The sequence below is a fragment of the Cyclopterus lumpus genome, chromosome 10 (assembly GCF_009769545.1).
Source record: "Cyclopterus lumpus isolate fCycLum1 chromosome 10, fCycLum1.pri, whole genome shotgun sequence".
Taxonomy (NCBI): Eukaryota; Metazoa; Chordata; class Actinopteri; order Perciformes; family Cyclopteridae; genus Cyclopterus; species Cyclopterus lumpus.
This window is the reverse complement of record NC_046975.1, coordinates 8,736,510-8,761,097: the sequence shown is the minus strand read 5'-3', so window position 1 is coordinate 8,761,097 and position 24,588 is coordinate 8,736,510. Positions and strand designations below refer to the sequence as shown.

The 24,588-nt window shown below is 41.0% G+C and overlaps 1 protein-coding gene across 4 annotated transcripts; it reads right to left on the bottom strand.

Annotated features, from left to right (window-relative positions):
* Positions 1 to 9,954: 9,954 nt before the first annotated feature.
* LOC117737268 (cytoplasmic polyadenylation element-binding protein 4-like) lies at positions 9,955 to 20,975 on the bottom strand. Of its 4 annotated transcripts, none has more exons than XM_034543059.1 (12): positions 20,831 to 20,975; positions 18,810 to 19,929; positions 18,627 to 18,725; positions 17,779 to 17,872; positions 16,373 to 16,423; positions 15,129 to 15,152; positions 14,581 to 14,757; positions 14,305 to 14,394; positions 14,081 to 14,199; positions 13,384 to 13,498; positions 13,116 to 13,297; positions 9,955 to 12,964 (listed from the first exon to the last, which is right to left on the bottom strand). In XM_034543059.1, exons 2-12 carry the CDS (start codon positions 19,872 to 19,874, stop codon positions 12,737 to 12,739), a joined length of 2,244 nt encoding a protein of 747 aa, XP_034398950.1. In that variant the 5' UTR covers positions 19,875 to 19,929; positions 20,831 to 20,975; the 3' UTR covers positions 9,955 to 12,736. The 4 variants fall into 4 exon arrangements, with proteins under 4 accessions (XP_034398950.1, XP_034398951.1, XP_034398952.1 ...); XM_034543060.1 differs by having other exon boundaries at positions 17,779 to 17,869; positions 20,831 to 20,960; XM_034543061.1 differs by lacking the exon at positions 15,129 to 15,152 and having other exon boundaries at positions 20,831 to 20,960.
* Positions 20,976 to 24,588: the final 3,613 nt, after the last annotated feature.

Here is a 24,588-nt window from a genome sequence, read left to right as displayed (position 1 = left end):
ATCAATACACGTGCTCGATTTAATAATGACGATACTTACAAATGTGAGTCATCACAGATCATTATCTTTGGTCATTGAAATGTTTTAATTTGTTGGTGAAATGATTATACACTTTTTAACGAAACACTTTTGCAAAACATCTCAAACACTTATGTAAATGAGGTGCATTATGTGCAACAGTTATGACAGCTACAGGTGTTCTTGATTCTAAGGGGTTGGAAGCAATTTGGTAGATGTTCAATTAGGACCTTATCTTTTGGCTGTACAGTCCGTAATACACAATCGTCTTGCTATTTCAGGATGCTGATGAAGACAGTGTAGGACCTTGCCACGCAAAAGATACAAATCTATACGGTGGAGGGTTCAGACGATGTCGGTATCGGTTTAGAGGGACTAAAAGTTGTGACTGCTCTGGATAACATTCCGAGGGCTCGCTGCATGCTGGTTGGGTTGGTGTATGCAGTCAACCTTGCCTATATCCCAAGGAGCTCCGATATACTTTTGAGGTCTTTCAGAAACTCCTACTGGAGCTGGACTGTTCAAAGCTGTCCCCGAAAGTAAACAGCATCAAGAACAAACTGTTAATAGAATGGACCCTTGTGGAACAATTTATATGTCACTGTTCAAAACTCACCTGTGGTTAAGTTCAACTCGTTCAATGCTTGAGTTTATTATTTTTTTAAGGATCCCAGTGAGAAGTGTAGTTGTGCCATGTTATTTGATGCACAAGCAGCTGTTCGTGTAGTGTTTTAACTGTAAGCCGGAATTGCATATTGTGTGTATTTATAGAGAAGTTTGCACATGAAGAATTTTATATAAATCTAACGAATTTGCACAAATAAATGTTTACCTGCTGTACTTTGTATGTATCTGTTGGCTTAAGTTCATTTACTGTGGCACGAAGATGGCATAGTATTGAGTAATTTAGACAGAAAAATGATGGCAACAAAGTGACAAGTAATATTATTGAATAGATTTAATATAATTTATGTAATGTCATTCAGTAAATGTAGATCAATTTCATCCAAATATTCAGTAAATGTAAATACATTTCACCCAAATATTCAGTAAATGTAAAACAATTTCACCCACATATTCAATAAATGTAAATTACTTTTACCCAAATATTCAGTAAATGTAAATACATTTTACCCAAATATTCAGTAAATGTAAAACAATTTCACCCACATATTCAATACATGTACATTTCTTTTACCCAAATATTCAGTAAATGTAAATCAATTTCACTGAAATATTCAATACATGTAAATTACTTTTGATGATATTTTAAGTAAACATAAATCATTTTCCTTGTGAAATTGATTTGTATTTACTAAATATTTTTGGTCTATATAACTCATAATTTGGCGATCTATTACTCAATCTAACACATTTTAACTGTTACCTTTATTATAATTTACATACTTTTTTTGTTTATATTTAATTAATCCATTTAATACTTTTTATTAATTATATTAATTGTCACTTTGTTGCCATAATTTTATTAAGTTACCATTGGTCACATTTTTTAGGGTGTACCTCAACTGTGGCTGCCCGCCAAAGTCTCTTTGGTCCCGCCAGAGATTTATAAGGAAAAACTTTTCTTTAATAAATTACTCAAACGACAAACATCAAAATAGTTGCAGATTAATTTAATAGATTCATAGGGGTTTTAATAGGGATTTGTACAATTATTATGATTTATTATCATACAAAACATACAATGAATACGCTCTCCACAAAGCCACAAGTCCAGTCAGACAACAGTAATTTGACCATGGAAACATTCATTTTACTCGACAGAAACGGAAAAAAGAAAAGCGTCATTTGTTAAAGAGGGATATTGAAAAGCCAGCGCAACGGCACGGCATACTCTCAATGGGAAAGATGTTTCTCTCACATCTGCAGAATTATACGTTGGTAGGAGAAGCATTCAGGATGCCACTATTTGAATAGACAACACATTCATCCTCAGAAAGCTGCTTACAATAAAAAAGAAGCTTTGAATTTTAAAGCTGCAACAACAGAGATTACAACTTAATATATTGTTTTAATGAATTCATAGGAAGAACTAAACAAATACTTATAATACAACATACTTACTAAACATACTTACATACTAAAACCTAATACTAAACCTTTACATAAGTTGTTACAGGTCAAGTGTCTCCTCTCCATCACTGTTTCTGCGGACTATATAACAGGGCATTATATAATCTCTGTCCATATAAACCAGGCAGACGCTCCTCAGGCTTCAGTGAGGTCTGGAGGTACAGATGCCACAGCCTGCCAGTCTCCGTGCAGACCGCAGCTCCGATTAAAAATAAATAAAAGTCTGTATAACTGCTAATCGCCACCCCAACAGCCATTTATCCTTCAATGCTATAACAACACTCAATAAAGCACCCGTCTACCGATTCAAAACCAGCAGTCCACCGGCCGGTGATCTCCAGGAGACGCTGATGACTAGTCATTTCAAAGCCCTGGATGGGTTTGCGAAACAAGTGGTCTCGGCTCACCGCCACTCGAACTCTGTAGTGGTTGGTTCCCAGTGAGAACCCAAATCGACCCTTTCATGCAACACTAGGCTTATAACAATAATCTAATCAAAATGCACCCATCGGAGCCCGTCTCCGCCCGGTGGTACTTCTTCTGGTAATATTCTGACAGGACATTGTTCTCTGGTCGCAGTCTGAGGCTGGATACTTTGAGGAAGAGGACGTGTTTTGAGGCAAATATTAAGTGGTGTGAATGGAGCTTGCAAGTCGACAGCAGATAACGCTCAAAATTAAGAGAGTTGTCCGAGACGGATTAATGAAACAGTGAAGAAGACCTTATTCAAAGCTGAATCTATCGCAATCAATCTTGTTTGCTCCGATGTAAGATTTGTATAACGTTATCCATCTTAACACCTTCTCAAAAAAAGACGGTTGAATATTAATCATTCTTAATCTGTGAAATCCATTATCATGACGCCACGATGACGTGCTTCAAACAGGGCTGCAAAATGAATGGGAGTGAAAAGTAATCAATAACCACAATTATTTACAGAAAAACAATAACTAAGCGAAACAAACACAGAGTCAGTAATGTCAGTAATGTGGGCATGTGTGGCTGTTCGGCTCAAACTGAACTAAACAGCAGGCGAAGGAGAGAAACGGTTCATGTTCAGGGACTTTACAGCTGGAACCACAGCAGGCTCATCAGCTGACAACATCCTGAAAGACAAAGAAGAGCCAGCAAGCAGGACAAGAAACCCCTTGTGGAAGGGAGGGGTCGTCACCACTGGCTTAAAAAACATAAATATGTTGAGCTACACTTTATTGTTCCTGTGTATGTTTGTCCACATGAGTTTTCAAGACATCTGACCCCTGAATTGGGGCTGGTGGGCTTTTCCCTCAATTTCAATGGCCTCTTCATTCACATTGTGAATGAAGCTTTCAAACGCATATTGTAGTCTTTCTGTATACTTCTCTGATGTTTCAGAACTGTTCCAGAAATCTATTGACCGGCCGGGTTGCTAAAGCGTGTCAGACCTAGAAACAGTAACAAGGGGGGGGGGGGGGGGGGGGGGGGGGGGGGGGGGGGTGGGGGGGGGGGGGGGGGGGGGGGGGGGGGGGTGGGGGGGGGGGGGGGGGGGGGGGGGGGGGGGGGGGGGGGGGGGGGGGGGGGGGGGGGGGGGGGGGGGGGGGGGGGGGGGGGGGGGGGGGGGGATGGGGGGGGGGGGGGGGGGGGGGGGGGGGGGGGGGGGGGGGGGGGGGGGGGGGGGGGGGGGGTGGGCTTAGCAGGGGGGCAGGGGACTCAATTGTATCTATGTAGTGGCCTAAACCACAATCTGCCTGTCTGAAAACAACCAGAATTAAAGCATCTTTAATTTTCTGAACCACAGTATGATTGCATTAGCATACTCATAGTCAAGCTGCTTGTAGTTGTATCATAATAGGGAGCTGATAAAGTGCCCACATCTTATTTTTCTATTTTATGATTTTTAATATAGTTCAATCCAGCTGTGTGCAACTTTTGCTGCAGGAATTTCTAGAAAGCAATACATTTGAGAGCAACTTTTCATCAAACTTGTTTGAAATGATATTCAGCCGGTAAAACTACTTGAATTTTAGGGATTCCATGCTGAGGTCCTGAGGTAATGAGGAAAACAATCATGTTGCTGACAACAGGTCCCAGGATAAGAAAGCACAATCTAAGTAAAGATGTTGGTTACATATTTAACGAGCCGATAAACATTGAAAGGCAACAACAGACAACAAATGCGTTTAAAGTACTCACAGCTGTTAAAGGGTCCTTCCCTGAAGACTTGTGGTCGATATTTATGCAAATACTGCACTTGAGGTCACAATGCTTCTCTGAATTAGAGTGAGAACTCTGATGAATGTCATGTTGTGTTTAGGGCAGAAAGGGGTAAAACAACTGGACTCTAAACACAGAGGCAATGAGGCTAATCAATCAAAACATTAAGCAACTGGAGAACAATTTTGAGGTAAATTGCCCATAACAACTAGCAATTATATTACTGTTAAAATAATCACAGCCATATGCTGCTCTCAAGTGGATTCAGTAATACATTCTGGTAAATAGGAGCAAACCTCTGGTGACACATTCATCACTGAAACCTGAATTAACTTTGTAGAAATCAGAAATCAAAGATTTTCTCAGATAACAGTCTTTGCAAATCATCCGCCCGGTTCTCTTTTAAAACTTGTACGGAAACCACAGCTGACGACGTAGCAGCGTTTGTAACCTTACAAGTTCGGACAATCTATACTCATGATATTCAGAAATATTCTTTAGCTCATAGAAAGCATAACGCAGGCCGGTATTTGAAACATAAAACATAACAGGTTTATTTTTACATTTTTATTGTGACCATTTATAATACTGTACTACCACATAGCATTAACACAGCGAGGAAGTTGCACCATCAACAGGTACATAAATGTATTAGTTTCCTGACATTTTTGTGAGGAGGCATGAAAAGGAGCGAGTTTACAGTATGCGAGAAAACAGGGTTGTGTGACCAATAACTGAAAACTCCCACTCAGGTATTAATATTAGAGGAGGTGGCGCCCTCTGGTGGATACTTAAGAGTTTTATGTGAAATAGTATGATGGTCATCCTGCCACATGGTGTACTATGGGGCTGTTAAACTTAATATCATAAACAGCTATTCAATCTCATACAACTTAACATTCTGATGTGTTTTTTAAACAGTCGTTTTTAGTACACTGTTAAAGTGTTCATACTAGTTTCTCCATCCATTGTTTTTAAGGTGTAACTAACTATCATAGTATGTCCACAATACAATACATTATATACTATACTGCTCTGAAACAGCCTTGAGTGTCACTACACTGTATTCCATTTATGAGTATTTTAACTCGTGTTTAAAATCTGAAAACCTTCATTTGCCTACATCATGAAACTGAGAATTAAACCAGACAAATTGTAATACAAATTGTAGCAACATCGATTTGAAGATGGGACTCTTTTAATAAACCGACACTGTCAATTGAACATTGTGAAAATGCATTTTATATACACACACATATGCACACATAAATGTAGATGGGCCACTAGCTGGTGCCTTGATTAACAACATCCCATGCTTACGGAACTACATTCATCTAGTAAGAACTTTGATGTGGCGAAACACTGATGATATCGCTTAGTTAAAGAAGTTAAGGTTAGCGACCTGCAATGGTTGTGGCCCAGTTCAGTCAGTCAATGCAGCCTCAGTGGGCCTGGCTGATGTTGGCCAGTCTCTGTCTGATGAGCTTGTTCTCCTCCACCATCTTGGAGATGGTCCTAAGAACTGAAAGCTTGGCCTACAGGCGACATATTCCCAGGAAAAGAAAGAGGGAGTAATGCAATATCTAGTAGGAAAAGTGCAGGGGTTTACTGATAACATTAACCAATCACTCTGCTCAATCCAAGTGTCCCACTAAGCCATGGTAGTGGACGAAAATCGAAGGCAGCCATCATTCATTTTCTTGTTTACGCCTGTGCTTTTCCTGCTGTGACATGTCGTATGTCCTCTGTGATGAAGGACTATGGATTAAACAAAACAAACACTTACTTTGACTTGTATTGGCTAGTATTAAAGTCCAAATTGAATCATATTTACATAGTAGTGTGTTATCTAATCAAACATGCTGAATAAATAAATACCAGATAAAGAATGTATGACTTAAATCCAATGAAAGATAGTTTTCAACTATGACTGGTGGTTAAACTTAAAGTGATTACAACACACATGATTAATGTTTACCTCCGAAGATGTTGCAGTATACAGTAGGGCTGAAGATAAACAGCCCGTAACAATGCTAATGTTTATCTTCATGAGCGGGTCCAACAGCCCACCTTTCGGCTCTTTGTGATCTATACACTCATAAGTGGGCCGAATAAAATTAAGGAATTATTGACATGTTACCATGTTTTATATTTTTGGTTTGTCATTAAGTTGAAAGCAAAGGTTTCTGCTGAAAGAACCACTGCTGGTTATCCACATTATGCAAAACTAGTTCATAGCTTATTTCGGCTTAGTTTAGCCAACTTGAATAACGGATATTGGTGAAGTTGAGGTACTTGAAGTGAACCTGATTGTGTGGTCTGCGGGTGAACACAACAGTTTAATGAAAACAATTTAATGCACACAACAAACAAAAAGCATCTTTTTCTCACAAAATCTAATCCAAAAACGTAATTATAAGTCATATAATGTTTCCTGCAGGGATACTGTCCAGGATTGCAGTATTTCCCCTCCCTTTTAATCTTGTGACCCAACACAATGAAGAAATCTCTACTTGACCCAAAATCACATGTTTGTGTAAACATTAGTTATGAACAGTCAATTTACTGAAGTGGGATGTTTCGTCTGAGTTCGTTTTATTTGCTTTATTTTGAGAGGCTCTATTTCACAAGATTTTTTTGTAAAGATAAATAAAAAAGTTTTAAAATATATTTGTACAGGGGCCAACATATTTCTTGATAACGTGGTTGGTAACAACAGTGGTCCATAATGTCCTCCTTCCACCCGAGACAAGCGCGTGCTTATTTTTTATAGGTTTACTCTGGTCCACAGGCAATCAGCGCTAGTCAGCTAGCTTATTTGAGCTTAACTAGCTAACTAGAGCTAACCCCATTTAACTAATAAGAACCAAGAACATCAACATTAGCTCTAATATTAAAGTCACCTTGTTGGCTCACGGTTGTCTTGGTTTAATTTTCGAGCTCTCCCGTCCATCTTCTCGGTGTTTTGTCCACCTTCTTGGACAAAGTGCGGTTGTGTTTTTGTAATTTGACTTTCAAAAGCGACAGTTTTTCCCACCCCTCACGTCGACGTTAGCCCGCTTGTTACCGCGAGCGTCAGGCTGGTACCGAGAGGGGGACTTGGCCCGGTCTAATGGTTGGTCTGGTTGATGTTCATATCTTTGACTGGAGCCCAGCTGTGAATTAGAGCAGGCAACATCAGGGTTCCCACGCTTGCCTTGAAAACAATTTCGATTCTACCTCCTGATTTTCCAGGTACCATATTAAGTGATGATCTATAGGCCCCTGAAGCTTTCCGCCCCCCTCCCCTCACACACACCTGACTACGTACTTGATTTAAAAGATGTGCCAGTCAAGTCTACATTGTAAATGCTTAGAGATTATGTCTTATTGATAATATAAATGCATGAAATAATGCAACAAGCTGTAGATGAACAACAATTTATTGAACTGGAACTTTGAGACACATGAGCTCTGGGATTGATATATGTTCTCTCTTCCACGCCTCTCCTATCTCATCCTGTCCTCTTCTCTCCACACCTCCCCTCTTCTGTCCGCTCTTATCTTCTCTTCCTACTCTTCTCAACTCCTCTCCACTCTTATCCCTTTTTCCTCTGTCATCCTCTACACTCTTATCCTCCTATCTTCTCTCCTCTTCCTCCTCCCTCGTTCCTTCTGTGCCCTCCTGGCTGCCCTCTCCACTCCTCTTCCTTGGTCATGTCAACTAGTATAGAAGTAATGTCACAGCCTAATGTGAAAATGTATTGGTAGTTAGCTAGCAATGCAAGCTAGCCAACACTAGCTAGTTAGTTAGCAAGCTGAATGTTGGCTAGCAAGATTGCACTGCATGTGCTTGCTAACCATCATTAATGAATCCAAATTCCAAACAAACTCCCCTAAATGTGGTGAATAATACGGTTTTAGGAAAAGTCAATGAGTGAAATACATATGGGGATCAAACATAGTTCTAGTATTTTAAAAGCAAGGTAAAAATTACCTCAACAATTCTACTGTAAGCTGCTAGCTATCAATTTGCTAGCTAGCTAGTTAGCAAGATTGCACTGCTCACTAACTAACGTTGATAAACCCAGGTTTACCACAGTTAAAACACAGCTACTTACATTTGAGGATAAACTTGAATAAGAAGTTTCACTGTGGATGTCAAGGCTCCCGTGTTGGCTGGGAAATGCATGTATTTGACCCTTCTATTGAGATCGCGAGTAACGTTTCTCGGTTATTATTCCCGAAGTCCACCAATCTGAAACCATACTTTGGTTTGTATGTTTTCTCCCCCTTCAAATTACAATCCAATAGCCCATCATCATACTTAACGATATATTTCCCGGGCACTAGGACCTTGGGGAAGCTGCTGCGCTGACTCTCTCTCACTCTGCCAAGTAACGTCTCTTGTCAATGACAGACAGGATTACAGCCAATGAGGTTACCTCAAAGTAAATGATACACGGAGTGAATTTGTAAGTCCAGGTAGTTACAGAATGTGTCTGTCGGTAGTTGTTACCTGCTTACATTCAGGTTCACTTGAGGCAAATGAAAGGGAAGTTAGAAACTGTCTCCAGTGAGCGAGCAAATTCGAAATACAATAAATAACTAATCACATCTCTCTATTTATTGCATTAATATAGATTATTATATTTGTTTCCATTGAATGGTATATTTGACACTGAACTAGTTCATCTTTATCTCAGTGATAGTGTCCAAATGAGCATAAAATATCACTATGACCCTGAAATTCTGTCTCTTGTGTTATCATATACTGAATGCAAGCAAAACTACAGAGCAAAATCACACTCTTTCTGATTGAACCAATATATGAACTGTCGGAAACAATGGATATCAGGTGCGCACACATTCACATTACAAACGCCCCTGAGTGAGGGTTATGGATGAAGTATTCAAACCTGTTCAGTAAACAGCAGGTTAGTGATATTTGCTAAACGTATTGAAAGGTGCAGAAAGATGCACCATATTAGTGTTAACAATGGTGGTACCATCATTAAATTGCAAGTAGTTGGCCAAGGTGTCATTTTTTAACAAATGTATACTGTTACATTAGCTGCATCTATTCACAATGCATCAAATTGTATAGCTCGTCAGAGAGCATGTCCAATTTTGAGAGTAAAAATGTTCCCTCATAATTGTCGGAGTATTTTTTATTTATTTTTGATATTCCCAATACTACCATTTTTTATTTTTTCTGAGCCAAGGAGGAATAAACCACAATGTTTTTTTAAGATCTTCCCGTCATACGCATGTCAGTACTGTGCAGCCATTGTTAAGTGGAATTATGTCTAAATGTAATGTAGTTATAAAATGTCCTCCTGACATTGTTGACTGTGTATATCTTTAATTGAAAAATAAATACTGGCTTTTTTGAGACAAGAACAGGTTTGTTGGGACAAAAGGCAGGCGGTTTAGGGAGCTAAATAGCACTCACCAAGGCCTGAAATAAGCCTAAGGCTGCCTATAAACACCTCTGACCTGATTCAACATAACCCACCAGATGTGCCAAAAAAAAAATGCTGAGTGAGTGAGATTCCCCCAATTACTATGAAAACTTTCAGGGGCCAAATCAATTAATAAGTGCCACTCAGAAAATGAAAGAGCAAACCCTTCATTCTTGCAAATCAACATTAGGCATATAATTCTTCCTCACAGCTGTTTTATTCGTTCAACAACTCACATTACAAATACTTCAAATGTATGCATACAGTTACAAACAGTTGGCAGCAAATGAATATATGACATTAGATCTTTGTTTTACTTCAAGACTACAAACCAACTATAAAAACTGACGTCTGTATTGTAGCGTAAATTAATCAGGAAGAAAATATAAAAGTTGGAACCCACGTATAAATGTGAAATGACTTAATAAAAATCAAAATGATATCAGGTAAAATAAAAAAATTAAAAAAAAAGTTAATAAATATAACCTTCCCAGCATAGAATTAAAAACTATTGAAATTTTGCAATCAAGTAATACTAACAGACATAATCAATACTCTTTTCATCTGAAAATGTGGAGCACAATACAGCAATTAGAAAAACTAGACACATCAACGAGTTTAACACATCACCCAAAAAATATAACAAAAATCTGATCAAAATTATAGTTATACATTTCAATTGAAAATATAGCAAATGCTAAATACATTATCAACCTAGTATATACAATGTTTTCAATCACAGTAGCATGGTAGTAGCAAAATAAGTAAATAAGCACAAAACTAATGTTTAAAAATAAATTCAGGTATAAATTATTTTTTTTTTTCTTGCAGACATCAGCATGAACAATAGGAAACAAATAATGTGTAAATGACTGCATGGTTTATATTAATTAAATGACTTACACTGCGGAGACTTGTTTCTGGAAAGAATAAGTATTGCACATAATGGCTCAAAGTTAACTTGCAACATTAAATCACATTCAGGTTATGTCCCAAAGCATGCCACATCACAAAGGGGGTCAAGTGATCAAGTCTCCTCACCCATGTCCTACTGAGTGTCCTCTACGTTACAAAACGCATCCAAAGTGTTGTCACTGTGTAGATTGCATAAACATCATGTCTGTGTAAGGAAGGCAGACTCCATCATGTAAAGAGAGGCTACAAGAGAGGTGATCTCAAAGAGATAAGGAAAAGAAAGTTAAAAAGGAAAAAGGAGATCTAGTGCATTACATTAGGTCCTGCATTAACACTAGCCATGTTATTTTTGTATTACATTATGCATGCCAAGAATAAGTAGAACTTACAGGCAGTCCCAGAAAGAGGATCTAAATATTCAAACAGCTGATACCCACTCCGGTGATAGAAGGGAAGATTTCACATTGACCAAAGCCAAAACATTTACCCTATTGATAATCTTATTGACTACACCTAGGAGCGAAATATCAGAATATACTTTCAAGACTATCAAAATCAGTTTAGAAAGGTCTTGTCATGCCTTAGGATCCTGTAATTATGCGTATTAGGACAGAGGAGAATCCATATATGACTGGCTAATGATAGCCTCATTTTTTATTTTTTTTTTATCTACAGAATCACACCAATGCACCAGACAATTTTCAGATGTACCAGCACTTAAATATATAAAAGCTAATTGAAAATTATATTAATATCATTCATTTTCTTTTTTAAATTAAGTTTACCATAAATGCAGATCTCTTAGTAACAAAGGTACAAAATTATTTTTCACCAAGTGAAAAAAATGAGGTATTGCAAAAGGAGTTCTCCCATCTGTGAAAAATGTGCCTAAAATGACTATTGAAAAAAATATTTAGAAAAGTAGTGCATAATAAATGTATATATGTTCATGACAAAATAATCAGCTATAAAACACTGTACAAAAATCAGCAGGCCATGTATAAAATAATATCTTTATCTCTGTGACAGCAAATTCTAGCTACTACCATATCCAACCACAACACTTGTGATAGAAGCTCCAGTCATGGTAGAGCGTGCAGTGGTACACCATGAGGACAGCTCAGGGAGACTGGACTGTGCATTCCCATTAGTTTGTACTATATTAGCATGTTAGCTTCCAGTGCTAATATCCCTGACAATATAAAGTGAGCAAATACTACTGCCAATACCTGAGCCCTGAGGGGCTGTGTCTTTATTAGCCGACACCCACAAACCGAAACTCCAGACAACTCCAGCCTTTCCTCCGCCGCAGGGCAAGAGGACACGACATTATCCTGAAAACCCTCGGATCAACATCTGCTTTTTTATGATGCGTTTTCGGCCAATCTTTGGTTTGCCCTTTCTGGTTACAAAGTGTCGACTTTTAAACCAAAACCTAAAAACTCCAGCCAGCAATCGAAACGCGTGTGCCAGACTGAGGGGAGATTTTGTTTTGTGACGTGGCCAGATGCTATATGCACTGAGCTTCTTAAATAACTCAGTCGTCCGACCGCCTGAAACGGTGTCCCTCCTCTGTTTAACCCAACCATTTGCACTCAACCTTTGGTAAATGGTACAGTTGTTCTCTAATCCTGCAAGCAAAAAGTAAGAAAATGCACCCTTCTTAAACTCAAATTCCATAGTTAGTATACTGATTTAGGTATGATGAACCTCACATACATTTTATGTTACTCTTGACAACAAATGTAAGCAGCTTTGCCAGCTAACACGAAAAGAAAGTACAGTCAAGTCAGAAAACGTCTAAATCCAAATCTAATGCATCCATATGCTCATGCACACTTAAAGTCAAAACATAAATGGGATTTCACTCTCTTCTTAGCATTTACTTCTTTTAGAAGGCCCAATTAAAATTAAAATAAAAAATAAATTAAGTTGTTGTTTTTTTTGTTTTCTTTACTTAAAAGAAAAGTGCATTTATTTTTCATATCATAGCCCATACCCCTTCCCTTACTACCCCCTTTCTTTCAATCCCTCCCCCATCCTGCTTCGTCTCCCTCCCTTGCCCTCTCGCCTCAGTTCCAGCGGAAGGAGATGTGTCGTGGTCGGTCTCCTCCCTCTTTCACCAGCGGCTTGTGGAACTCGCGTCCGGCCCGGGAGTGGATGGCTGCCCAGCAGTACTCACAGTAGTACTGCAGACAGGTCACGTTGGCGCAGAAGAACGGCGCAAACTTCCCCCCACAGCGGGTGCCCTGGCACTCATCACACAGCTGGTCGTCCAGGACATATGGCTTCACTTCCACCTGAGAAAGGGGGACAAAATGAACGACAGCAACACTGTTAAAAAAAGAAAATCTGCAGCATGTCAGATAGGTTTAAATGGATATTTTATGAACATCCACTCTTCATTTTTAGACATCGTATGGGACACTACAAACATCAGGAGGGACTCACCCGTTTATCAATCTCCCCGTGCTGCAGTTGAACAAATCGGGCACTAATGGCTGCAATGTAGCTTTGCTGATTAGAGAAGGCTACTCGCCCCGCCCCTTTTGGATACTTGAGTTCAGGGTCTGTGTCAATCCCAGCGTAACACACTCCCCCATACAGACGGTCCATGATCATGGCGAGCTCCACTGGAAGAGCAATGCACAGTGCTATTAATGGGATCCGAACAACACCATCGAATGCAACACATTTAGGGGTCGACACACGTGCTTACCTGCACGTAGGGGACGAGGGACACCTCCTACAAAGATAGTTTTCCTGGGATCCAACGGCTGAGAGCCGTCCATCACAAAGTCACTGTCGTTTAGGTTCCAAGGCCGGATCTGGACCTACAAAAGCAGAGATAAGGAAAAACAAATTTCCTCCCAGTTAGACATTACTTGTACATTGGATTGTGAAAATAAACATTGCTGCTCATGTAATATGGATTAACATATTTCTTTGGTTAAATTTGACTGCTATTGTAGGATGTTGATGGCAGGAGATTTATACGGAAAGCCTCTGGAATGATGGTGACATACTGGAGATGTTGAGGCAGGGGAAAGTATACTGCAATAACATACAAAAGAGTACATAATAAAAATTTAAAAAGCAAAAAAGAATGGCCTTCAGTTACTCAAGATTAGTATTTTACATGGTTACCAGTGTGTTTTCGAATAAAATGTTGAACTGCAAATGAGCAGTGCACTAAAGCTACAGGATACATCTGATCGATTACCACAGCAAAGCCGTCAATTCAGCAAACAAAATAAAATGGAGCTGAACTTAACGTTACAGTTTTCTAAGCAACAAATGCCTGACACAAAGAAGACATATGCGAGTCTACGATTTTAACACCCGTGTCAAGTTTCGTATTTGCTGGGCAAGACTGTTAGCTAGCACGTAGTAGCTCAATGGAATAACACACTCACAGGCTTGTCTTTGATGGTGGGACTGGAGACACACAGGTAGAGCTTGCCATCCTCCTGAATGCAGGCATCGATCAGGGCCTGAACAGAGCTCTCGTCTTGAAACAACAGGAATGCATATCCTGGAAAGGTTGGAGAACAGAACAATGAGCGTGTTCAAATACTCATCACAGGGCTGCAGAGTCAACACGCTCACAGACATATAATGTACAACTGGTTTGACTCACCTTTTGGTGGAAAATAGGACTTGCTCTCTGCCTTGTGAGGCCAGTCAACAAACAAGTGACCAAATCGGCGGAAACTGGCAGTAATTTCATCTGAAATAATGAACCCAAAATCCATCAGTAACAGTATTTTGTGTCGCCTTGAAAAAATAAATCTAAATCGGTTGTCACAAGTGACAGTAAAATGTATTTTGACCATACAAAAATGTTAACCATCGTCATTTTTAAAATAGGTTTGAATCTACGACAAAGTACATTAAAAGCATCCTCTGTCTTTACCTTCATCTATGTCTGGGGGCAGCCCTCCAACAAACACTTTGCGTGAATATCGCTCCACGCGTTCCCCATTGAGGTGGGGGAAACAGTGGGCTGAACCGAGGCCAGTGAGCCCCTGCTCACCGGACTCGTCCTCCCCAAAGGAGCGCTCATCCTCCATTGGGAACAGAGACGAATGGCCTAGCGGAGGAAACAATCTGGATTACACATGTTGGTTCACCACCAGTGAGGTTGAACCACAATATTGCAGTATTAATGAGCGGGGAATTTGATTAGACGCAACTGAATTAATGTCAAGAAATACACACGAAAGCAGCCATGATTGCTACATCTGATGAAATCTGTAAAAGCGGAGGATTAACGCGACTAGGTGTCGGCAGGCGACACTGGAAAGCTACAGAAGGGGCTTGAACCCCCGACATCATTCAAGGCAGGGTAATCAGTGACACTGAACAACAAGCAGACAAACACAGAACCACAAACATGTCAGGGGTCATTAGCGCTTTCTAAAAATCACATTGAAGAAATCAAGACATATTCACAAGCTTTACCTCGTCTTCTGCCATAACTTCTTGCTGCATGTAAAAACACAAAATACTTTGAAATGGCTTTTTGAAAAAAGGCACAAAATAAGAGCAGCAAGTTACTGTCAGGGCGTAACATTAAATCTGTTAGATCACCTACCTAAAAGGGCTACTGTATTTTAAAGTAATAACCACTTTTAACCTGCCTGCCAAAATCAAATGTATCCATTGAAACCTTTAGGGGGAAAATAGACCATTTAAACTAGTTCCATCCGTATGCATAAAATACAATCAATACCAAATTGGCAATTTGTAAATCTATACATTGTATAAATTAGAGACGGAAACATCATGGCACAAAATTATACCCCGCAGTTATCGAATGCTTTAAGATTTATTGTGCAACTCTTTCAGTTACACCACATATGTATGAAGAAACAGTGTGAATACTAAAATGCTCATCATCATGCATGGAAAAATGTATGGGTTTTCAATATTATTATGTAGATCATCTGGCTCCGACAAAATATTTGCAGTATCATTTATTTACGCTTTGCTGTATCTGAACCTTCCTGTCAAAAATACATATTTCTTACTAGAAGAAGCCGGTCTGGTCATATTCTAGTCAGCCATTTGGGTCGTGTGTCACAGTGACTACCATAGCAGTTTAGACAGGTAACATGACTTCAGACAGAATGTTTAGGATTTTCCTTACAAAAATAACCCCTTTTAAATCAATAATATTATGCCTGCATTTTCTTATGGTCCTGTATTCAGGGCGTTTCTGGGCAGTGACCTTAAAAAAAAGATTAAAAAAAGAAAACCAGGTGCCATTTTGTAAGCACGCATCCAAGAGGAACTACAAAAATGGTGGACGCGACCGTAGGAAAAATAACGCAAATATGGTGAAAATATGCCAGGAGGAGACAGCTTGTTCAAAAACGAGTGTGAATCTGGAGTGGCAGGCGCCCTCACAGCGGTCAGGCAGCGCACTCTTTTCGTGCCACTAGGAGGAAGTGACAACTTTTAATGTTGCGTTTACAAACCTCAAATGACAAATCCAATTTATTCTGCCTTTAGGTGAGTTTGTGTTTCCACCACTTATTTTATCTGTGTGGTTGTGTGATATACAGGAGGTATGCGACAGCATCCAATTCCTATCAACTAGGTTTGATTTTGTACCTTTGCACCTTCCTTTGGCAGACAAAGGAAGGTGCAAGTCCTGACTTCAGCTACAGCACTGCATATCATTATGCATGTCATGTACATACCATTCATAGGTAGAGGCCCGTCTCCACCCTGGTGAGAGAAGTTGTAGCGTCCTACATGACAAACAAAAAGGAGAAACCTCAGAACACCATGTCATGACATGTAACTCCTTTCCCTTACGTTTAGATTTCTCCCCAACCCATTGAAGTTGTGTGTTTTTTTTTTCTGGATATGGATATTTTGTTCTGTGTCCATAAGACCAAAGGAGCATGATAGTCGACACATTTGGGTAAATAATGAAGAACTCGGCAGGCAAATTAAATAAAGCTTCAAATGTAGTTCAGTGTATATTCTTACATGTGCCTGTTGGTGCAATATCATATGCTAGAAAAATACTGAAATAGATCAGAGAATGTGTGTTTGAGTGGCAAATTAGTAGGGGATTCTATTATTGAGGAAGATGTAAATTTCCAGCAAAAAAAAAAAAAAGACGAGAACTTTCAAATTCCTGATTAGCATCAGATGGTTGTGGTGAAAAAACAAACAAATAAAGTCATTTTAAGAGTGGCTGACATGTTTTAGTACGGAGAGTTAGATGAGATCAAAGAGTCTCCACAGCAGAAATGCTGCAGGCAATTGTTATCATGAGTTACGCCATGCAAGACTGAACTGTAATTCATCCGAGTGGGTCTCGTTCATGAAATGTGTTCACCTGATTTGAGTAGAATATACGTGTACCAATACAAAAAAACAATACTTTTGGAGCGGTATAACCATTTTTTTCCCCTACCAAACCCTTGTCACTGGACAAGAGGCCATATTCATCCAATAAGTTTAAACTTAAGCAGCCATCAAAGCACCAACTTGCCTGCGTGATCTAAAATGGGAAGAATTGCAATTGAAATTAGGAACTACCCAGACATGCAATGTCAGCTTTTGGTACTTTTTAAACTGCTGCGGAAACATTTTGGTTGCATTGATGTTCGACATCCCTGTGTGCACTGCATTTAAAAAAAAAAAATCACATTCTATTGATGTTAAGAGTAAAAATTATATACAGGGAGATATACTGGTAGAGTCCAATATTAAAATATATATTTTAAATTATACATTTTAGCTGATACTCCCTGGTCCTAGTGTGAGAGAGTATCCTAAAAAGAGGTCGACAAGATAGTCAAATATTAAAAGTAACATTGTATACCTGTTGGTGGGAATCATTGAGTGGGAACCACACTGCACTTGCAGCAGTGTGATCACTCACTAAACGCACTGTTTTTGGGACCCCGTTAGCAGCATGCATTGTTCAAACTGAAAACCTGCTGTCAAGACAATCAGTTGGAAGCATTGTGAATAAAAAAAACCCAATATGTTCTTGCTGGGAAATAGATGCAACAAATGGCTGTATATATCAACAGCCAGTGGTGAGGAATAGAATCCTGTCTTCACAATTGCTAGTGTGGGAACTAACCTTTCAAAGAATCCTGCTCAGCCCTCATAATGTCAATCAGGGAGTTCTCCAGAGAATGCATACTAAAACCATCAAAGGACCGGGTTCTCTCCTGCTGAAAGAGAGGAAGACAACAATTAGCCTCCCCGTTTCCCACATCACCATCTAAAGCAGCACAAGCTGCAAGAGCCCTGACAGTTTGACATGATGGTAATAGCCAATAAAAAAAGCTGCAGAAAATATCCCAGAAGAAACCTTCAGCAGAAAGCACTGTAAAACGAAAATGGAGGCCAGAGTATGCTCCACAAAATCACCTGCATATCTCTGTAAGGAAATCTGAATTTCTACTGAATCCAAAAGCATTATAAAAGAAAATGTGCTACTCATGGGGCAAAAAAGATATGCATCCTTCAACATCCACCAATTTTAGATCAATACAAATTCATAGAATTGAATATTCTGGAGATAGAAATAAATTAGGAAAAAACAGGACATTTATGATGAGTAATACACTGGGTTGAGAGCATGCAAAGCTGAGAAGGAGCACAAGACTTCTCAAATCAGGACAAGAGGAAGACCATGTGACCAGAGTGGACGATAACACTGCTCTCCTTCAACGGAATGATCTAGATAAGAACTCGGACATAAGCACACAAGTTTTAATTCATCCGTTGGGTTGGCTTCACTGTCACGCACTGAACTGTTTTGCTCAGTGGTTTAGTTATTACATTTGAAACAGCCGAGGGTGTTTAACTCATCATTCACCCCCTGGAAGACGCACTGAAACTAAACAGCACTTAGTTCTATGGAGGCATCAGAACTAGTAATTCCCTAAACACCAGCCTGAGTATTACCTGCGATATGCTCACCTGGAAAGGGTAGACACTGTCGCTGCGGCTCATGCTGTCCTCCACCCAGCCCTTGTGATTGAAACCAGAGCTATTTCTGGGGAACTTCTGAGATGGAACCTGTAGGACAGTCAGATGAGTTTCATACAAGTCTACTGACCAGATGCATTATGTGCAAAAGTGTCAGTTATTAATTATGTCTACCTGATTGTTGGGGAACGACTTCTTCAGTGGGGAGATGGAGTTGAGACCCGTCATCCCGCCACCTACCCCACGCCTGTACTCCCGAACACCCTGCGTGCCTCCCCAGCCACTATACCCACCGGGGCTCCAGGAGGTGGATGTGGGAGTGGAGGGACTCTGGTAGCTTCCCCAGGGGGAAGGGGGTTTGCTCTGCGCGGGAGCAAGGTGGGGCAGTTGGGTGAAGGGCCCAGTGCGATGGGGATGCGGTGGGAAAGAGGGCTGGGTTGGATGAGTGCTAGCTGGGGAACGTCGGTGCTGCTGTGGCACTCCCTGACCGTGGGGGTGGTAGTGCTGGGGGTGAGGTGTGGGCGGGTGATGCTGTGAGACTGGGCCAATCTGCGGGGAGAAACTACCTCCCGCGCCAAAGCCAGGTGCGGCGTGGTGGGAGAAGTTCTGGAACAGCAGTGGAGGTCCGTTAGAGTTAGAGCCAGTTGGGCCGAAGAACCCTCCGACGTCTTCCCCAACCACTGGAGACTGGGTGGACGGGACAGCAGGGGACCAGTTGTTAAAACTGGTCAGTGAAGATGAGGAGGAGGCGGATTGTGCACAGCTTGTACCCATTCCCAGGCTGTCCTGGTAGTCAAACCCGCTCAGCACAGGGGAATCCATCCTCAGCTTCTCCTTTCCACCACTACTCTCCAAAGAACCCTTCTCCAATTGGCCATCTTCAAGAAGAGCTCCCTCAAGCTCTCCTAGGCCTCCCACAGCCTCCTGCTGACCCGGGGACAGGGCCTGAGGCTGGGTCTGGAGCTGAGACTTCTCCTGCATGTCCTGGAGGTCCAAAGCCTTGGACTTGTCTGACTCAAGAATCTCATCTTGCATGTTACTGTGTTGGGCTACAGCAGGGAACAGCCAAGCACTGCCCCCATTGGTGGAGCAGGTGTTGTTTACGAAGGAAGGGGGGCTGGGGGGGTTGGAGGGGTGGTGGGGGTGCTGGGGTTGGAGGTGAGGAGGGATCCTTACAGGGAAAGCAGATTTGTTACCACTGCTGTTCTTTACCAGAACTCCAAACCCGTAGTCCCCCATTTAGGACGCCCAGTAAGTCTTCAATTCACTTTTGGCTTTCACCGTCTTCTTTATCCTAATATGTGGGTTGGGGAGGGGCGGGGGGATAGAGAAGGAATGGGTGACAAAAAAGCATAAGGCTGTTACAGCTCAAGTTGATCTGGCCTAAAAAAAATGTTACCCCTGTGAATGTGCTTAGGCTGCACCCTGTCTGGTCTTGTGATGCAATCAATGAGATTAAATCATTGACTCGCTGGGCCACGGGAGGCCCGGACGAAATATTACCCTCGAATAGGCAGCCGACCACGGAAAACACCCACTGAAGCCGGCAAAGGCAGCTAACAGTCGGGGCTAACGGCGAAGCTGACGTCTCTAAAGGTCGTTACGCAGCTAGCAGCGAGCTAACAGCTGCTCCGCCACCTTCCATGCGTCCCATTAAATCACTCAGAGCCCAGCAGTCCCTTTAATGTACGTTCATGCATTACGGTGCATCGGCGAGAGCACCGTGTTGGCTCACAGCGCGGACACTTACCGAGTAATCTTCCCTTTTTCAGCGATGACCTCCTCGTACGCATGCCATTTAAAATACAGGAGAACTCGGGTAGTTCCCTTCAAGAGAGCCGCTCCGCTCGGATAACAGCCGTACCGCAGCAGAGACGTTGTAGCATATTCGCAAACCAGCTGGGAGGCAATAAATTAATTCAACAGCTCCAACGTCAGCGACATTTCGATAAAGTACACGACAGCATCATCGGCGAAACGACGGTGGAAATTCACAGGACTGGTGTGGTTAGAAACGGTGTAGCGTTGTGTCTCTTTAGACGACCTCGTCTGTTTCGTGTCCTGTGTGCTCAATGCACACGGCCGGACCAAACCGTGTCATCATTTTGCGTCTCGAAATAATGTAACACAACCTCGACGGCTATTCTAATGTATCGACACGCATGTGTAATCAGTAATGTGTCGGGCATAGCTACCTTCAGTTCGGCGTCATGACCTTATCGCTTAGATGTTGCCATATTTTAGCGTTTTCCCTTTTTCTGCATTTCCTAGGCAGCCGGTGTAAATGGTTTCTTCTCTCTTCTAGATGACAGCTGGACCAGTCGGGAGACACTTCCGTCTACAAGCCCCGCCCCCGCCATCAGCCACCAGCCACTGTGTGTCAGGATTTCCCTCAGAAGCCCCGCCGACTTCACTAGAGTCTGACATTTGATTGGATGATAGCCACGAGGCCACGCCCATAGCACTCCTTCTCAATGAATGGCACATGCACTCAAAACGTTCTCCTCCCAAATAAGGAGGCCTTGAAATCAATGGGAGGAGTTGATGTAACGTAAAGAAAAAACATATAAGATCCAAGAAAATTTATATCTAAACCCTCAACCAAGACTTTGAAAAAGCCATTTAATAGAGTACCGTAGGCCCATTCAATGCAAAGGATAAGATGGTTCAGTGGTGATATTTGCATTCATGCAAAATGCAGCCTACAGCAGTTTTCTAGGTGTGCAGTGTTGTGTATCAGGCAGGCCTTGAAACAGTAATGGATTATATTGATATCGATGCAGGAAAGATTGATGGATACTTGTGTTTGATTTGGTTGAACTGTTATAACCCGAGTCCATAACAAAGTACTGAACATCAATCAATCTCTTTAAAATAAGCTGTTACTATTTTCAGTACCTAATCAAGCTTAAGAGCTAGATTAATTTTACTTTGGTCAGATCTGTGCTGTGCCCTGATCATACCATCATATCATACCATCCCATGTGTAATCCACATGACATCTTTAGGACATACAATATGGTCTTCCTCATCTGATGTCAACTAGCAAGCCAGAATCTCAAATAGTGCTCTCCCTTTAACTGAAGTAAATTCATTAAAAGCGTAATGATCCCTCACCAGGAGAGGAAAGAGTATCCTTTTCAATTGGAGTACTATTGCTAGACTGACAGTATACATTACTCAGGTGGGAGTACAATTACTTACTTACAAAAGGGACTAATTTAAACAGCCCTAGAAAACACAGTTGGGTTCTCTGTCACCTTAATGTGAATATTGAGCAATGCAGGTCCGTAATGTTGTTTTGACTGTCGACCATTTTGTCTGTGCAAAGGTTGCCTTATTAAGACACAGAGTTTCAAAGCCAGGTCAAATAGAATATCTTCATGATTTTGGCAGCTGGAGGCTGTCAGGTGACTCTTTTCTCTGAAAGCGATTTGGCTGCAATCCCCCATCAAAATGAACATAAATAAAGTATGACATACTGGTTTTACCATGTACCAAAACGTATCTGAAAGAGATACTCACTTGCAGTTACCCTCCACCCCAGTCAGAGTATTTGTTACTGCTTGCTTGTTGAGATAGTCTTGTTAACGTAGTGTTCCTTTCCCCCAAGGCAGACCCACCCTTCATTTGTATCCTGTAGTAGCACACCACACCCCACCCCACTCCTATGTGCAGCAGGGCCTGTCGGGGTGGTTTAACAACACACACAACAGAGTGTCCTGAGCTTCTGCTTAAATAACAGACTGCTGGTTCACATGTTACTGGTTTGATATTGTCAGACCAATATCTACCAACTCAGCAAGCCATGTGTAGCTTTGTTGAATTAAAACAAGTTAGTGCACTTTGTGCATGCCTGAGGTTGAGAGTCTGAATGTGAGTCGGGCGCCACCATCTTATGTGTGCTGCTGCCTGCTGTAGGTCTTATGAGGCTCACAGTAATTTGAGCACAGTGAGTTGCGTCAGCGTTTTCTTCCCTGAGAGCAACTCGCTCAGTATTCCCCAGTGAAACTGAGCGTTGTTGATGAGGTTCCACTTATTTTATGCAGTTTGCCGTTCCAACGTTCCAACATTGATCTTTCTGATGCTCAGCAGGAGACAAAAGTGGGGTGAACCCATTCACCCTGTATGGTTCTTTAATGATTCATCCATGGAACTTATGCACCCAGTCATTAATTCATTAGTTCAGACTGGAGCACGGGGCAGATGTTCACAAAGCACCCGAGGCCGGCTATCTCAGGTTTCATTTCTCAGAGCCGCTGTCTCTCTCTGCTGCTCAGCCTCCTCTCATTTGTGACTTCTTCGGCCTCCATACTGATAGAGCTACGTTTCCATACCAACCATGCAAACTGGGAGATTTCTGGTCCAGCCGGCAGCCCATTGTTTGGCCTGGAGGTCATCCATTTCAGACTCAATGCATTGTTACAACAGGCTGAGTGTGACACAGCATAATTCCCCCACACACTGTAATCCAAGCCTTTCTTATCAGCTCCCTGACTCTTATGTGTGACTCCAACAGTGTACAGGTCCGTGGAATAATATATATATATATATATATATATATATATATATATATATATATATATATATATATATATATATATATATATATATATATATATATCACTTTCTCTCTACACTGGGACGGTTGATTTATTGCAGATATTATGATTTGTGTGTGATAACATATTTAGAAATGTTTTGTTATGTATCAAGTGTATAATAGGGAGTCATGCTGAAGGGGTATACAATAAAAAAGGGGCACTCACAATAGACAGATTTTTAGAAGAAGGGTCAAACCTGAAGCTGCAGATAACCAGATGTTCTGATTTCTAGATCCTAATCTGGGTCAATCTGCAATAATGCTCGATTTTCAAAAATGCAACTTGATAGTGTTTTGTCTGAGATATTAAATGCGCTAATTTTTTTCAAAGGTTAGAAAGCTCTGCTAGAGCCAAAGAAGACAATAAGACGACGTAGTACTCTACGTGATGACGAAACTAAACTCCATGGACAGAGACCTCCTTTAATATAAAACATGACTGAAATGCATCTGTTTTTCTATATTAGATTGTTTGGAGATGTACTTCTCCTGAGTGCTTCCTTAAATCCAAGAGAAAGGAGGATGACAGGAAGTTAAGACACCGAGACATCAAATATGTAAACTAAAAGCATGTGTAGCTTCAATCAAGTAACTCACTCACCTCTTAAAAATCAATACCTTGCACCTGCTCCCATCATCTACCTTCAGGTCAATAAAAAGAGAGATGTCACCACCCAGTGGTCATTTCATATCACTACACACTCAGAGATGACTCGTCATGAGTTGAGGAGCTGTGGCAGAATGTGCAGGGCAGATTCACACTGAACGGCAGAGATGCTGATATTACAGGAGCTGTATGATATGTTTTGTGTCATGTATTCCTATCAATCTGGAGACAATAAAAACAATTTAAAAAACGGTGTCAAATTCCCATATATGGCCAGCAGAAATGCACCTCAGAACACTTAACTTGACCCTTGAATCACTTAAAGCAACAGTTGGAAGTCTACCTTTCAAATCAGAGGCCTTTCTATATGTTTATCGAGGTAATGTACACTGTTGGGACAATTCATAAAAGCTGACGACCTGAACCCACAACCAAGCCTTGCATACAATCCAGCGCAGCTGACGTAAATGTTTAGGCCTTTCAATAGGGAGGATATTTTTCCAGCCCTTGAATCTTTAAACAAAGGCCGCATTTCACAAAGCTTGTGAGAGGCGGCAAGTCAAACGAGGCAAACAGAGTGTCTTTTAACTGGTGTGTATACCTGTGATGACGCGGGCTTCTCCGCTAACCTGCTCAGAGATCGTTGATTCACCAGTGAATGTTACATTCTCTTCTATGAACGCTTCATGTGATGCTGTGCCACAATGTCATGCATAGTGTTTATGCCAACATTGTATCCTACT